Consider the following 17603-nt stretch of genomic DNA (forward strand, 5'->3'; position numbering starts at 1 on the left):
ACAGGCTAGCTGCATAGGTATAGCGCATGTGACACATCACCGTAGTGTTGATTGAATGTGGCTTCGACGCATGTCGAGATTTTAACTCTGAAATTAACTATAATATCTATTTTTCAAACTGCACGAATTCTGTCAGAAGTGAAGCTTACAACCATAGGAGGATGCGTGGTATATTAGGTGAGTATATTTTACCAGTATTTTTTTAGCTGATTTGAAATGTTGAAATATTAGGAGTAAGACTCAGACATGTCAGAGGAGGAGACTGATTTTTTTTTTTTAAATCCTGGCTGAATCTGCTTTGTCCGCCTGTCTCAGTCACTCTTATCAATAAGCCTGAGTCGAATCAATTTTAAAGTCGGTGTTCGATCGATGTCATCGAACACCGTCACCGGTACAGATTTTGCAAAATCGGTGCATCGAAAAAAAAATATGTCGGCCGGCCGATTCGTTTGGTTCACCCAAGGGCAAGGCAATCAATCATCAAAATATCAGTTAATGACAATGTCCAACTTGACTAGGCCTACTACTTAAGTTACTTGATTTCTATTGCCCCCAAAATGAAACCGATTGAGTAATTATGATGCTATTCACCATTAATTTGAAGTTTATTACGATCATAGTTCGAGTATTACTCGTCTGCTCGTGCCGAGATAATTTATGCACGAATGACGAATTCATGAATGGAAGTCATGTCATGGCCATCGATCGTGCATGCGCAGTACTGTTCTTTAATCAAACCAGAAAATGGCCGGAAATTGATGCGATCAACGTAAAATAAATTTTGCTTTCATGAACAATATTAATATGACCATAAAACATTATTTAATCGTATTAAATGTTTAACAATAATTTGCATATGATAATCATTGATATGAATTTAGAGCTTGATGCGAAACGTTTGTATTTCATTTCAATTTTCAATGGCGGACATCTCATGACGATCGACTTGACTTCTTGAGTCGAGCTAGTGCACTAATTGTCAAAAAAAATAATCATCACGTCACTTGTTCACTGCTACCATCCACTTGTTCACTGCAACCATCCTGCCTGTGGGGAATCTACAGGTAGGACTATGGTATGCCAATGCTGTACATAGCACACACTTTGAAAAATCATTAAAATATCACTTTTGTGACCAAAATTACTGATTTCCATACAGTTGCAATTTATTTTTCATTAGTAACTTGGGAATAATTTTTGTATTCACCAGAGCGCTCAAAAACTTGAATTTTGGGCATATTTTTGTGTACGCCCTCTATTGGTGGAAAGTAATATGGCAAGAAAATTTTCATTTTTCAATCTCTATATTTAATTAAGAAAAAAATAATTTCAAGAATTAAATTTACATAAGAGCCAAGTTATATGATGAATGCCTGTAATGAAAACTGACAGTGTAAGAAAAACAAGCATTTGTCCCATATAAAAAGAGAAAATAAGCCAAACATTGCCACCATTATTTTGCCACACATGGAGATATAACTGAGAACAAGGTTATATTATAACCTTGTTCATTGAATGAGCGCTACCATCTGGCCTGTGGAGAATGTACAGGTAGGACTATGGTATGCCAATGCTGTATAGAGCACACACTTTAAAAAATCATTAAAATATCACTTTTGTGACCAAAATTACTAATTTCCATACAGTTTTAATTCATTTATCATTAGTAATGTGGGAATAATTTTTGTATTCGCCAGAGCGCTCAAAAACTTGAATTTTTGGCATATTTTTGTGTACGCCCTCTATTGGTGGAAAGTAATATGGCAAGAAAATTTTCATTTTTTTATCTCTATTTTTAATTAAGAAAAAATGATATAAAGAATCAAATTTAAATAAGAGCCAAGCAGTATGAATTAACAGGTCTAATGGAAACTGTCAGTGTAAAAAAATCAAGCATTTGCCCCAAAGAAAAAGAGAAAATAAGCCAAACATTGCCACCCTTATTTTGTCACACATGGAGATATAACTGAGAACAAGGTTATATTATAACCTTGTTCATTGAATGAGTGCATCACGTCAGGATTGATTGATTCTCGAACATTGTCTACATGCAAAAACTCTCTTCAAGTTCGTAATATCACCATATAATAACATTTTACATGACAAAACAGAGAAAATTGCGTTTGATATTTTTTCCCATCAATTTGAAGCTAGTTTGTGCCCAACTTTGGGCTCTGATTTCATAAATGGGAAAATATGTCATACGTCATCGAACACGCATGCGCATTGTCATAGGTCCATAATGTTAATGTTATGCTATCTAATGTTAGATCTAAAATCAATATAATTTATAGATTATAGTTCAGGGCAGTGTCCAACATCAAGCAAATCGAGTCTGTCAAAACAATTGCATTTTAGAAGTTGTTTGCCAGCTGAGCAGAGATGAGAGAGATAGCACTAGATAAACTACAATGTAAAAATGTGCACAATGAAGATATTGACATTTCTTCGTGAGATATTTGAGACCAGGCAAAATTAACCAAAACTTTGCTGATGATGGCGCGATTATCTTGGTTTTTGACCATTTTATTCTCAAAATGTTATAAGTTAAGTGTATTAAAAAGCTCAAGTCTTGTCAAACCAGTTCGTAAAAATCATGACGAATGCAATTACAATTTACAAATTATATAATTATTGGACATTGGTCCTTAGTCTTACAACATCGTTGGAGTAAACTAAACTATATCCCTTTTATACTGAAAATAGGTCTAACTCTTTGTTGTAGTGTATGAATATAAAGGAAATAGCAAACCTGGCTTATTGTACTCGGCAGAAAATTATTGCCTGATATCCTTCTCCATATCAGAGAACCAAAACGAAATCAAAGCTAATTATTGAAGCTTCCATGTGATGTCAATGAAAAAACTGCCAGATTTCCTGTATACATTACACAGATTTACTTGTGTTTGTTTAATCACTATCAGTACTATTCCATTTTTTTTTTCATTCAATATGCAGTTTTTCTCGTGGCTGTCGGAGCTGCATCTGCCCTCTACAGTGCTAGTGACGATGTGGTGGAACTCACAGCTGGAAATTTCAATTCAAAAGTCATCAACAGTGATGCTGTTTGGCTTGTGGAGTTTTATGCACCATGGTAGGTGAACCAACCACAAGTTATTATTCAAATGTACTCTCAAAATGGTAAATTTAAAAATCAATTTTTCAATTCTCTATGCTGTCACCAATAATTGCATTTCAATGAACAGAATTTAAATTGAGCACACTGTTGGTTACTCATGTTATAGCTTTTCTGACCAGCAAGAGAAATTGTGAGCAATTCTAATAAAATCTCATTGCCATTTGGCACATGAAAATTAGTGCTACTACTCTGTAATTAACATGCATGGTTATGCTGGTTTTGTGATGTGTATTCAATAGTAGCACCTTATACATTATCTACTCATGTTGGTATCAAAGAACGGAAATGCATACAGAATTTCAAATGAATATATTTTGAGTCATGATTACTTCATTAATGGACTCAAAGTAAAGAAAGATTTTTCCATTAAACGATTTACACTTAATCAGATTGTATGGCTGAATAGTGGATGGCATTTAAGCAAATGGTGCTTTATGACACACTAGAGTTACGAATGATAAAATTGACAGTTGTCTCAAGATTGTAACAAATATCCTGACTAGACAGATCATTGTATCATTTATAATCTGCATCATATTCAGGTATGATTGCGTTTATCAATGCAATGGGATTATTTTAAATTACATAATTTTTCATATACTTCTATAATTGTACTTATTTTATTTCCCTTTCATCAAATAGGTGTGGCCATTGTAAAAACCTAGCACCAGAGTGGAAGAAAGCTGCTACTGCTTTGAAGGTAATTATTGATGAAGGCCACAATTATGTGTAGGTCTTGCAGCAGTGCGAGGTGGGGACAGTGATTTTTCGTTTTGACACAGAATTACAGGCTTTCAGTAATGGATATGGACATTTTATATCACCCTTCTTACTGAGGTATTTTGTTCAAACAAATTATTTTTAGAATCTTAAGAATGTAGTTCAAATTCCAATAGCAACCCTAAGTGCAGTGGAATCATTAGCGGATCTTAATCAAATCCTACTGAAAGACAGATGATGCCAGTCAGCGTACTATCATCTCTGTTATTTCCAGCGGGTATTTCCGGTAATTCTATTGAATTTTTTGATACATTACCTTAATAATATGGAAAATTGAGGTGAAAACGTAGCATTCCAAAGAACTGTGGACTACATGAAACACCAAGTAGTCTGGGGTTCAAAATAGGTTTAGTCATCAGAATACTTCTTAAATTGTTAATCAAGTATACAAATGTAATTATTATTAATGAATATTCATGAATGTGTGATTGATTTATGTTATTTTTGTCCATGCAGGGCATTGTTAATGTCGGAGCAGTTGACATGGATGTTCATGGTTCAGTCGGTGGCCCATATAACGTCAGGGGATTCCCCACAATTAAGATCTTTGGAGCCAACAAGAATAGTCCTTCAGATTACAATGGTAATGATGGAATTTCAAGTTTTTCCCAATTCTTGGAGATTTTGGAGAAACAGTCTTTTCCTTCTCCTACTATAGAACATCTCCTGTGACAAAAACATTCTAGGTTGTTATTTATAAAAAAAAATATCCTATAAGGGAAATGTAATTTTAAAAAATGCACTAGCATACATATATGTAGTTGATTCTGGTCTACAAAAAAGTACTTTTTATTCAAAGGTGTTTTTTATGAGGATGATAATAAATTTTTTTGTTGTAAATTGTAGAAATAAGTTTTTGTCTCGCCTGCATAGCAGAGCAAGACTATAGGCGCCGCTTTTCTGACGGCGGTGGCGTCAACATCAAATCTTAACCTGAGGTTAAGTTTTTGAAATGACATCATAACTTAGAAAGTATATGGACCTAGTTCATGAAACTTGTGCATAAGGTTAATCAAGTATTACTGAACATCCTGCCTGAGTTTCAGGTCCCATGACTAAGGTCAAAGGTCATTTAGGGTCAATGAACTTAGACCATGTTGGGAGATTTATTTTCAAAATCTTAACCGAAGGTTAAGTTTTTGAAATGACATCATAACTTAGAAAGTATATGGACCTAGTTCATGAAACTTGTGCATAAGGTTAATCAAGTATTAGTGAACATCCTGCTTGAGTTTCAGGTGACATGACCAAGGTCAAAGGTCATTTAGGGTCAATGAACTTTGGTCAAGTTGGGGGTATTTGTTGAATTACTATCATAACTTAAAATTTATGGAATTAGTTCTTGAAACTTGGACATAAGGTTAATCAAGTATTGAACATCCTGCTCTAGTTTCAGGTCACATGACCAAGGTCAAAGGTCATTTAGGGTCAATGAACTTTGAAAATTTATGGATCTAGTTCATGAAACTTGGACATTATGTTAATCAAGTACCACTGAATATCCTGTGCAAGTTTCAGGTCACATGATCATGGTCAGTGGTCATTTTAGGTCAATGAACTTTGGCTGTGTTGGGTGTATTTGTTAAATTACCATCCTAACTCTGAAAGTTTATGGATCTAGTTCATAAAACTTAGACATAAGAGTAATCAAGTATCACTGAACATTCTGTACGAGTTTCAGGTCACAAAACCAAGGTCAAAGGTCAGTAATGGTCAATAAACTTCAATAGGCCATGTTGGGGTAATTGTTGAATTGCCATCATAACTTTGACAGTTTATGGATAGAGTGAATGAAATGTGGACATGGATGTAGTTGACAAGTCTTAAGTCACAGTTCAAATGTCATTTATGGTCAATAAACGTGGTATTATGTCATTATATGAATGGTGTTTTTGTGAGTGATTATTTTATAGTAGTTTTCAAAGTTAGCACTGCTGCTATATTAATCGCGTAATGCAGGCGAGACTGCCAGAGGTGTTCCACTTGTTAAATAAAATAAAGTAATGTTGAATGTAATTTTTCTCGAGTAGGCTTAATAAGAATTATTGAAAGTATGTTAATTTTGAGTATTGACATTGATTTTTTTTGCTTGCGTAGGTGCTCGATCAGCTTCCGGAATCACGGATGCTGCGATGAAGACCCTCAAGGAGACAGTTTCTGCAAGGCTCAGTGGTGGTGGCAAGCGTGGAGGGAGTAGCGGAGGAAGTGGCGGCGGAGGAGGTGGAGGCAACAAGGGAAACGTAAGGTGTCTTTTGCTGAATTTACGGGGCTACTGCCCTACTCTACATTTTAAAGTCCAATAGGTATAGCGATATTGCAATGGAATACAAGTTGGAAATTCCTAATTTTTGTTTTGCTTTGTTTAAACTTTCACATATTTGCTTCTCAGAATTTTTTAAATTCTCTCGTAAATTGAACTCACCCATTAGAGCTGCATTCCTGACTCATATTACAAATTGATTTCTTGCATTCCGTCATTACTTGGAAATTCTGTCTTTAAAATAGTTTCAGCTATTCAAACTGTTTTGATGTGAGTTTAGCATTCTCCAATGTATCAGAATTCTTGTTATCTCGTTAAGTTGTTTCAAGTTACTTTTATGGGTAATCTTATCAGGTTTCGCTAAAAAACTTGCATGATGTCCATGTTACGTAGGTATCAACTATTCTATTTCACAGTGAAGATCAGTTCAGATGTGGTTTAGTTTTACTATGTCAAAGTGAGGATGGTCTCCAACCATAGAAATTCATGTTTGATCTTGAAATCTTTTGTGGAGTTGCTGTAGTTCAAATCAACTTTTTACCATAATACCAATCTAACATGGACATCACATGTACATGTATCATTGGCAATTGACTGTCAGGTCTGAAATTGCAATATATCATGATGTTGAATTTTATAAGTATACTTTCCTAGGACTTAAATATTTTGCTGAAGTGAACGTTGAAAGATATTTTCCTTGTTTTATTTAATAAATGAGACTGTTTTTTTAGTTCGCGTATGTCTCAAATATGGACCCAACCCACTGGAATAACCCTAATATTTTGTTTTTTCCAGTCAGACGACGTGATTGAATTGACCGATGGTAACTTTGAGAAGGAGGTACTTCAATCTAAAGAGGGATTCTTGGTTGAGTTTTTCGCTCCGTGGTGCGGCCATTGCCAGAGACTTGCACCCGAGTATGCTAAAGCAGCCACGGAACTCAAAGGGAAAATCAAACTCGGAGCGTTGGATGCTACAGCACATACTGTGATGGCCTCGCGATTTCAGGTAAGACTTCACCACCCCCTTTCATACTAGGCAGATTTTAATAGGGGACACATGTTGAAATATCTTGTGTGAAATGCTTTTTGGATAAATTGCTAATTAAACCAATAAAAGAACCAAACTTACTGAGATTTTGAATATCGAGGGTCGTTTCACAAAGAATGAAGTGTAAATTTAAGTCATGCTTGAATGCCGTATGTTATGTAAGGTGTTGGCATATTGGCATGTTTTGACCAATGTGGTGTTCACTTTTCTACCGCATGCAACTGGAAATTTATATGTACTTTAAGTCGCACTTAAATGTTTGTGAAACATCCCCCAGGGCTCCCATCACTGAGAGGAACTATTGGCATGATGTAGTAAAAAATATTGATAATGTTTCTTAAAAATTGCAACCAGCAAACAAAATGATAGGAGGGTATGGTGTATTGAATATGTACCAATGAAGTTTAGCAAGAGAATATCCTTTAGCGGCTTTCCTTTATTTTTTGTGGCGAAAATGCTCACAAATTTATGTTATCCCACAAATTAATTACTTTACCTTCACTAGCAAATCAAAGCAACTATGGAAAGGGCCTTTGTGATAATGATCTGATCTCTATTTTTTCCGAAGCCAAGTCTATTTTAAGATGCCATACATCAGCCATGTAACCCTCTACTCCATCCTGGTGGTGAGAGACATTATGTCATAATGTAATTTCATGCTTTTATCAAGATTTGAATTTAATCCTGTCTAAAACTTTGGTACAGGATCACTAATGTATTTCAGGCCGTTAGGATTCAAATTTGGCATTTTTTAAAGATATTAGAGTTGGCATCTAGTGCCATCTCTCTACAATCTAAAAAATTATTCGAAAGCGATTTTCTCTACAAATTGTGCAATTTCGCAACATTTGGTGTGCAGAGGGTTAAGATTGACATGTATCCCAAAATGCGTCATTCCCTATCCCCTCTCCCAGGTGAAAGGCTACCCCACTCTGAAGTATTTTCCTGCCGGTGCTAAGGATTTTAACAGCGCTGTTGATTATACGGGTGGTCGTACTGCATCAGATATCGTCGCCTGGGGACTTGAAAAAGCTGCTGATTCCGTTGAACCGCCAGAAATCTTGGAGGTAAGTCCAATTGGATTGTTCAATGAGAATATATGTGTGTAGGTACCAGTGGTTTGCTACGCATGTTGCCCTTAGTCCATCCAGTGCCCCTTTTCTCCCGATATGAGTATTTGCACAATTCTATTAAAAGAAAGTCTGCAACGATTGCAAACTTTACACCTGCAATAAATAGACAGATATTCATTGAAAATTCTTGGTCAAAATGGGAAAATAATATTGAATTTCAGGCATTTTATGTAATGGCCTCAAAATGCATCGTTTCTCATAAAAATCCAAGAATCTTTTGTAAAGTGAATGGGTGCATAGACATGGGGCACATTTCTTTCATTAGGAAAGATGACTGGGATTTTTTTTCAAAGAAAATCAGATATTTTCTCAATTTCTTTTGAGATTTTCGGCACACTTACTCTTTAGAATATAATGAACAATATCAACAGAAATTTTTACGTCATTCTAAAGATAATCATGTTTGATTAGTAAAAGTTTTTTATTTTTTAGGTTCAATAACATAGGGCCCCGTCATACATTTGGGTGATTTTCATATATCATACCAATGGAAGTGATGAAATTTCATTATATGTTTTGGCCTCTAAATGATGATAAATGTTAGCCTATGAATATCAACATGTTTGATTCATTATCTAGCTTACCAAGTCTGATATGCCAATTCAAAGTTGATGGAATTTCACCTAGATTTTATTTCAGCTGCAGTATAAAAAGTAGATTTTTTTTTATTCACTTGATTTTGTTGTCAAGCTGAGCAGAATGGACCACAGCACCTCAAGGATTGTATTTTGATTATTCTTCAGCTTACAGGTAATGAAGTTTTAACAGAAGCATGCAAGGAGCATCCTCTGTGCATCGTCTCAGTTCTTCCACACATCTTGGATACTGGAGCGGTGGGTAGGAATCAGTACATACAGATTCTCAGAGAGTTAGGAGAAAAATACAAAGCTAAGCTTTGGGGGTAAGTTTCAGGACTTGAATGCTTGGGAAACAGGGTGTTTGTATATGTTTCTTGCTTAATAGAGATGGTAATATTCAGGGGGGTTGTCTCATTGGTGCTTGTACCACAAACATCTTTATGAAAAGTCTTTTTATATGGTCACCATGTGTGAATACACATATGTTATGGGTGTCAAGAGGTGGTAAGATCTGGCAATAAGGTATCAGTATAGTGGTATCAGAAATTTGGAAATGAATGGAAAGGATAGGAGGTTTTGAGATGTCTTTCAAAACTGTACAACACATAAAATCCCTCTTTAAGGTGTTCAGATCTGCAATGTGAGGGTATCAGAAATTTGGAAATGAATGGAAAGGATAGGAGATTTTGAGATGTCTTTCAAAACTGTACAACACATAAAATCCCTCTTAAAGGTGTTCAGATCTGCAATGTGAGGCTTCCTGGTATAAGATGTAAAAATTTTACTCAATCATTTTTTTAGGTGCCTTTCACAGAGCTGCCAAGTAGTACTGATTTTCCATATTTAGTACTGAAAAATGAGAAAAATACTGATGGTGTCATGCAAAATACTGATTTCTTTAAGTTTTAGTCTTATGTGTTGTCCTATGGTATTTCTTTAAAAATACTGATTTCCTCACCAAAATACTGATTTTCTGCTTAAAAAATACTGAAATCTTCTTGTTCAGGTTGGCAGCTCTGCAGTTTCACGGGCCTGTTTCATAAAACCTGTTATAATATCAAATGTGCAGTTACATTTAAAAGGTCCTGAAATTCTTCTATCTGATTGGCTGATGGTAAATTTGTTATAAAAATTATTTATTTACTTTGATAAATAAATGAAACGAGACTCGGGAGATGATTTATGCTGCGGATGGTGTTCAGTGCCCAATGTGACATGCCCCTTTCCTTTGGATAAGATTGAATGCTTGATCTAAAAAGTAATTAGTTGAATGTTCAATCTGTACCCACTACTGGAAACCAAGTTGTTCGAAAGGGGCCAATTTAACCTTGTAAGTTATTTTGCAAGATGTCTTGTCACATCTAAGAAATTGACAAGATCTTCTCTCATGTCGTTCTTTTATACAGGTGGGTGTGGACAGCAGCAGGAGAGCATTCGTCATTGGAGCAGTCTCTTGATATCGGGGGCTTTGGATACCCTGCCATGGCTGTTATGAATGTCAGGAAAAAGAAATTTTCTATCCTCAGGGGGTCATTTGACAAAGCGGGAATCGATGAATTTTTGCGGTAAGGAAGTAATTATAGAAGGATATTATTCCATAGTCTTGAAAATTGTTAATTATGATAGAAGTGATGATGATGATGATGATGATGATGGTGATGATGATGATGACGACGATGGTGATGATGATGATCGTGGATGATGACGATGAACGTGATGCTAGGGATAAAGCTTATGGTGGAAATGATGATGACGGTGATGATGATAATGGTGATGATTAAATGATGATGAATGAAGGTGACAATGAAGAAGATAATTATAATATTGATGATAATGATAGTGATTATGGTTGTAATAATGGTAATAATTTAATGGCGATGGCGACAGATGATGATGATGGTGATTATGATGATGATAATGACAGAATCAAGTAAAACATTGAAATGTCCAGATTTTACATGTATAATTAATTTCATCTTCTAATTATTTTGGACTTTGTCAAATGTCAACAGTTCACTTAATCATCATATAAACTATTGCTGTATAAAGACCGAATCGATATTAGATGAAATGGGTATCATGTAAATGGAACTTTGACAAGATGGTAAATGGGCAAATTGGCAGTTAGATCAAATAGTCATCAAGCCGGTTGTAGACAAACTAGGATGAGATCAAAACCAAAAGTAGACAAAGCAGGTGATCGGTATTAGACCGGGGGCCCGTTGCAGAAAGAGTTGCTATCAAACGCAACTCTAAAAATCATGCGCAACTTGATTTTCAACCAATCAACAGCGTGCATTCTTGGACTTGCGATTGATATTTTGACTTGCGTTTAAACGCAACTCTATCTTCAACGGACCCCAGGGCCCTGTCTTACAAAGAGTTGTGATTGATTCAATAAATCGTAACTCTATGGAAATCCATCGGTGTCATAATTTTGTCTAAAGGAAATTTGCACAATGTCTTTGTAAATGAAGAGAAGCACGATCAATTTTCAAAAAACAATGAATTGCATGAATATGAATTATAGTTAAAAAATATTTTGAACAAACAGGCATAATACATGTTGACATTGCTGGCAGTCCATAGTTATGATTGATCGGATCAATCGTAACTGTAAGACAGGGCCCAAGTGATAACTGGGCAAGTCCAAGAATTCGCGCGCGTTACGTATGGGACATTTCAGAGGCTTCAATGACTTGAAAAATAGTGTTAATTGACTTTTATTAGATTGAATACCCTCATGATGGTAGACATCTAGGAGAAGAATAATCATGGGAAAAATGGTGACATATGACCTTGACCTTGACCTTTTAGAGAGAAAAGATGGGCCGTTACGTATGGGACGCAGAAAAAAGACAATTTTTAAAACATTTTTTTCAAGTTGAGAATTCTCTGAAAGTATTTCATTTGACAACTTGTAACTTAGTGTGATAGAAGTCACAATACTCTAGTATATCTAAGGCAAGTTTCATGTCATAAGTCAAATCCCTCTAATTACAGACTCTAATTAAACAAATTAATGACATGTTACGTATGGGACAGTTACGTATGGGACATTTTGTCCCCATAGAGAACGTACACAATATTCCCCATAATTAAAAAAATTGAAATAATTTAAAATATGGAAATAACCAAAGAGTTTCTGTCTTTTCAAATGTTCTATTGAGACATATTTGATATGACTGAAAAGGAAATTAGCCATTTCAACATTTTTTTTCTTGTTTTTTATGGTTTCATGAATTTCTTATGTATTTCTATTGTTTTTATTTTTTTCATATTTTTCCATTTTCACAATTTTTTCGCTTCAGTTGTTTTCATTAATCAGTATTTATAACAAATCAGTCTTCAAAAACTAAAGAAAAGGTAAATAATCACTATTTAGAGCACTCTTGAAATTTGTTTTTCTCCATTCACTTTGTACACAAACCTCCCCATTGACATTGTGTGTAAATGTCCCATACGTAACATGTTGTCCCATATGTAACAATTTTTTAATTAACTTTTAATTAAAAAGTAAACTCTATTTTTGAAACTTTTTGTGGTATAACATTTTCATACTTTATAAATTAGAACTTCCCAGAGATGCAACAATACAAGTATTGTATTATGAGAAATAACTTAAAAAAACATCCTCAAAACGTTACGTATGGGACATTCCATCCTTGGACAAGACCTAATTTGCATAATTAATTAGATGACACCACTTTTTTTCCCTCATAAGTATTAAGATGTTAAGGGGTCCATGTCCCACCTATGACTAAATCTCACAAGTTTTGTTTTTATTTTCTATGAGTTTTTATAATTGTCCCAATGTAATGCCCATTTTACCAATTATGCAAATTAGGTGCCCCAAATTAGCATAAATATGCATATTATCACATTTTTCTTAATGAAATTTTAAAATTCAACATTTAGGCTTTCTTACTCCACCAAAGATAACTTCTTAAATTAAAGATGAAATTTTGCCTTCTAGGGTGACCTTTTCTTGGACTTGCCCAACTTTATTCACCTCCTTTGGCAACTTAAAACATGAACCAACACCCTTTACACCAAAATTTAACTTTGTTTCTCTTGTTACTCTGGGCTTTGGGCTTGGTTTTGGAGGCAGAGTTTAAGAACATGGCTCTACTTTTTGGCAATTTTCATTAAAGTTTCTATTAGTTTGTAATTGTATACATGGATATGTAGTGAATTTGGGCATGATGCAATGATAACTTGAATAATGTTACTGATGAATGATGAATTTGCTGATCATAATGATCATAATGAATGTGATGATAAAAGCATTGATAATCACAATGAAAATAATCATCATCAGTAGAACTTTTTTGAATTTTCAGTGATCACTGTTCAATTAATGCAGTTCAGCTTTGAACACATCAACAATTTTCATAATACTGTGTACAAGAGATATGCCAATATGTTTACTGAATTCAGAATAATCCATAGTTCTCCACCTGGTCTTTCTTTTTCAGTGCAATTTCTGTTGGAAGGGGCTCAACACAAACTTTAAGAGATGGACTCCCAGAGATTCAATCTGTAGAAGCATGGGATGGGAAAGACGGACAGGTAAGAAATATGCTTATTAATTTCTAATTAATCCTCATAAGCATGACATATGTTTAAAATCATTTTTGTCTCACCTGCGAAGCAAAGTGAGACTATAGGCGCCGCTTTTCCGACGGCGGCGGCGACGGCGGCGTCAACATCAAATCTTAACCTGAGGTTAAGTTTTTGAAATGACGTCATAACTTAGAAAGTATATGGACCTAGTTAATAAAACGTGGCCATAAGGTTAATCAAGTATTACTGAATATCCTATTAGAGTTTCATGTCACATGACCAAGGTCAAAGGTCATTTAGGGTCAATGAACTTAGACCATGTTGGAGGAATCAACATCGAAATCTTAACCTGAGGTTAAGTTTTTGAAATGTCATCATAACTTAGAAAATATATGGACCTAGTTCATGAAACTTGGACATAAGGTTAATCAAGTATCACTGAACATCCTGCATGAGTTTCACGTCACATGACCAAGGTCAAAGGTCATTTAGGGTCAATGAACTTTGGCCGAATTGGGGATATCTGTTGAATTCCCATCATAACTTTGAAAGTTTATGGATCTGATTCATGAAACTTGGACATAATAGTAATCAAGCATCACTGAAAATTTTGTGCAAGTTTCAGGTCTCATGATTAAGGTCAAAGGTCATTTAGGGTCAATGAACTTTGGCCGAATCGGGGGTATCTGTTGAATTACCATCATAACTTTGAAAGTTTATTGGTCTAGTTCATTAAACTTGGACATTAGAGTAATCAAGTATCACTGAACATCCTGTGCGCGTTTCAGGTCACATGACCAAGGTCAAAGGTCAATGAACTTTGGCCAAATTGGGTGTATCTGTTGAATTACCATCATAACTTTGAAAGTTTATGGATCTGATTCATGAAACTTGTACATAAGAGTAATCAAGTATCACTGAACATCCTGTTCGAGTTTCAGGTCACATGATCAAGGTCAAAGGTCATGTAAGGTCAATGAACTTTGGCCATGTTGGGGTTTTTTGTTGAATAACCATCATATCTCTGTAAGTTTATTGGTCTAGTTCATAAAAAGTGGACATAAGAGTAACCATGTATCACTGAACATCTTGTGCGAGTTAGAGTAGTATTCAAAGTCAGCACTGCTGCTATATTGAACCGCGTGATGCAGGTGAGACGGCCAGAGGCATTCCACTTGTTGTCTCACCTGAACGAATTTGTATTTGTATTTTTTTATTATTTTTATTTTTTGTTTGGCATCACCTGTGCCTGGGAGACGAAAAGGGAACTGAATCACTAGGACCTGCAGGTCTCTCCTCCCGATATAACTGATTGGGGGAGTGCAGGTGGACCACTATACCGGGGTTTCCCCCTACTCTTATACAAATAGTGCAGTGGGTTCTTAACGTGCAAAGGTGGTGACTCTCCTCTACACGGGGCCTCCATTTAACATCCTATCTGAGGGACAGGGTGTTTTCCATTGTAACATATAGCCTGCATCTATGAAACATGGGAGAGACGTTTACACACAACGCACTGGTTTCATACGGGCAGATGTGTTACCGATTGAGCCAACAATGCTCTCAATTTTGCCAGAGATGTAGTTATCACCTAATGATCACTTTTTCTGTGAGTCTGTTGAACTGTTACAAAAATGATAAAAATGAAGATTTTTTCTTGGAAGACTCTGTAGATATATTTTTGTGCAAGCTCTAAAATCACATATACACACTGTGTACGTTATTTATTTTCTTTACTTAGCTGCCAGTGGAGGATGATATTGACCTCAGTGACATTGACTGGGATGATGAAGAACCAAATAAGGATGAACTTTGAACTTTGACCTCAACACTCATATTAATTTATTCAACCCTGGACTCCTGCAATAATCTCCAAGCTTCATGTCGTGTGTGTAGTCTCGCTTCAAGGTAGATAGATCTGAGGATGTAACATGAAAGAGATATACTTGCTTGTACAATTTATTTGTAACATTCTGTAATGTTTTGCTGTAAACATACAGTTATGTTTAATCGTACAATTGATGTTATCTTTATGATTACAGGGCTCTGATTGTTGATCTAAGTTTCATACATTTTTAAAAGAATGGGATGATTTTCATGCGTATTATTACTGTCCATATTGTGCTATGGTTTTAAAGGAATTCTTTCTGAGAAGGACTGCTGTGGAGGGATTGATAAATCAATGTCTTTTGTGTGATAACTCTAGATGTTTTTTTTCGGAATGTTATCCACAATGCTCAGTTATGTACCCCCACTTCTGTTGTACATCAACCCTTTACATGTACACACTACTTTAATAACTGGTTTTATGCAGAACCAGTTTACCTCAATTTTCAACAAGATTGTTTAACCTGTATCATCACCAGTGTCTTTCTGCCTTGAAGACAGACTATGTTTTTATGGAGTGTATGGTTCGTGAGTTCATATTCCTAATTTTCAAATCCCTAATTTTGTTTGAAAGGTTTTTTTTTTTTTTTTTTTTTTTAGAATTCAAAGAATATGTATACATTTATGGTCATTGGAGATTTTCTAGATGCTAAAATGTATGTTCCTTACTATGGTTGTCATGACAACCTTAGAAATGAATCTGGTAGATATTGTTTGAAAGGCCACTGAGTCCAAGTTTTGTGGACCAAAGTCAGACAGTAGTACAGTGTACAGTAGTACAGCCACATCTTGCAGCCCCATCTATCAAATGGTTGAACACAGATCTATTCCAATCAAACTCATATTGTGATTGATAAAAACAGTAATATCTCTTTACTCCACAAATTTAGACCAATCGTAATTTGAGTTTGACTCAATTCCATCACATTTCTTTGTGAGACAAGGCCATAGTGTGCTACTGTCATGGAGGTTACAATTAGACAGTACTTGAAGTGAAATGGCACAGTGTACTTTTATATGTTTCATTTTCTGGCAATTCTAAAAGCTTTGATAAGTCCCTTGTTGAAGTCACTTCCACTCTGACTAAAAAAGGTCCTCATTTGATGCCAAACTTTTGTTTCAAGCCAGATATACTTTATACCTGTATATTAAATTTGAAGCAGTTTGAACTGCTTACTTACAATTTCAATGTCATTGATGAAAAATTGCCTTTTATCTTTATTTCACAGATGTAGCAGATGTAAAAAGGAAAAGAAGAACAATACAATAATGCATTGTAAATATATTACCTGGTGGGTGTTTCATAAAGCTGTTCGTAAGATACGAATGACTTTATACATGACTGGCGATCCTTTCTTAAGCTGTGAGATATTCCTGTATAATTGATTTATGACGTAAGAACATGTTCCAGTTGTGCGTAACTTTATGAACAGCTTTATGAAACAGCTATCTGGCCCCCTAACACAAAGCTTATTCAAGAGTTGTGAAAGTGATTTTTATGATTGATTGCATTGATAATTGTGTACAATCTATTATAAAGATTAAGCTGTACGTCGTAACAGGGCCTGACGCAAAAGAGAACTTCGTACTTTTTCAGTTCTCTTCTAAATTCTGGTAGATATCTCGAAAATGCAAACTTCAGTTCTACTCAGTAATTCATGTAAATGTCCTGTTTGCAGTCCATCCTTTTCTTGTTTCTATTTAATCCCTGCTTTATATAGATATCTTTGTGTTAGGGGATTCTAATCTTATTCACAATAATGTTCATTTTTGTGTATTTCACATAATTTGTTACCTTTATATACCTACTTATTTTTCGCACCAGATTATATATGAATCGCCAAAATCTTATAATATATAAACATTATCTAGTATATTTCATTGACCCACTGTCTGGAAAGGTGATTTTCCATATACCTGTAGAGTTTTTCCAAATTATTTGAAAAAAATTGTAAGTTCGGGGAACGGGAGAGGAAGTTCAACTTTACCTCTCCATTTCTGGAAATGTTTGTCTGTACGTATCTAAACATAGCCAGTAATTTCTCTTGAATTGTTCAATTGTTTTTGCCCAGCAATATTAAGGGATTTGCAGTTACTAATATTATGACAAACAATCATGATTTGTACACTCCTTTTCACCCTTTGTTTATAATTACCATCATCCATCATTTTTTGTACTGACATGAAAGAAATTGAACTCTTTTTATTTG

The 17603-nt window shown here is 35.0% G+C and overlaps 1 protein-coding gene across 2 annotated transcripts; it reads left to right on the forward strand.

The window, feature by feature from the left end:
* The first annotated feature begins 23 nt into the window (after window positions 1-23).
* LOC121420082 (protein disulfide-isomerase A6 homolog) lies at window positions 24-16470 on the forward strand. 2 transcript variants are annotated; one of them, XM_041614625.1, is made up of 12 exons: window positions 32-127; window positions 158-177; window positions 2959-3094; window positions 3782-3839; window positions 4376-4502; window positions 6017-6159; window positions 6975-7187; window positions 8144-8296; window positions 9106-9263; window positions 10347-10505; window positions 13419-13512; window positions 15248-16470. In XM_041614625.1, the coding sequence occupies exons 2-12, from the start codon at window positions 162-164 to the stop codon at window positions 15320-15322; spliced, it is 1332 nt and encodes a 443-aa protein (XP_041470559.1). In that variant the 5' UTR covers window positions 32-127; window positions 158-161; the 3' UTR covers window positions 15323-16470. The 2 variants fall into 2 exon arrangements, with proteins under 2 accessions (XP_041470552.1, XP_041470559.1); XM_041614618.1 differs by having other exon boundaries at window positions 24-177.
* Window positions 16471-17603: the final 1133 nt, after the last annotated feature.

Source organism: Lytechinus variegatus, chromosome 1 (genome assembly GCF_018143015.1).
Source record: "Lytechinus variegatus isolate NC3 chromosome 1, Lvar_3.0, whole genome shotgun sequence".
Taxonomy (NCBI): Eukaryota; Metazoa; Echinodermata; class Echinoidea; order Temnopleuroida; family Toxopneustidae; genus Lytechinus; species Lytechinus variegatus.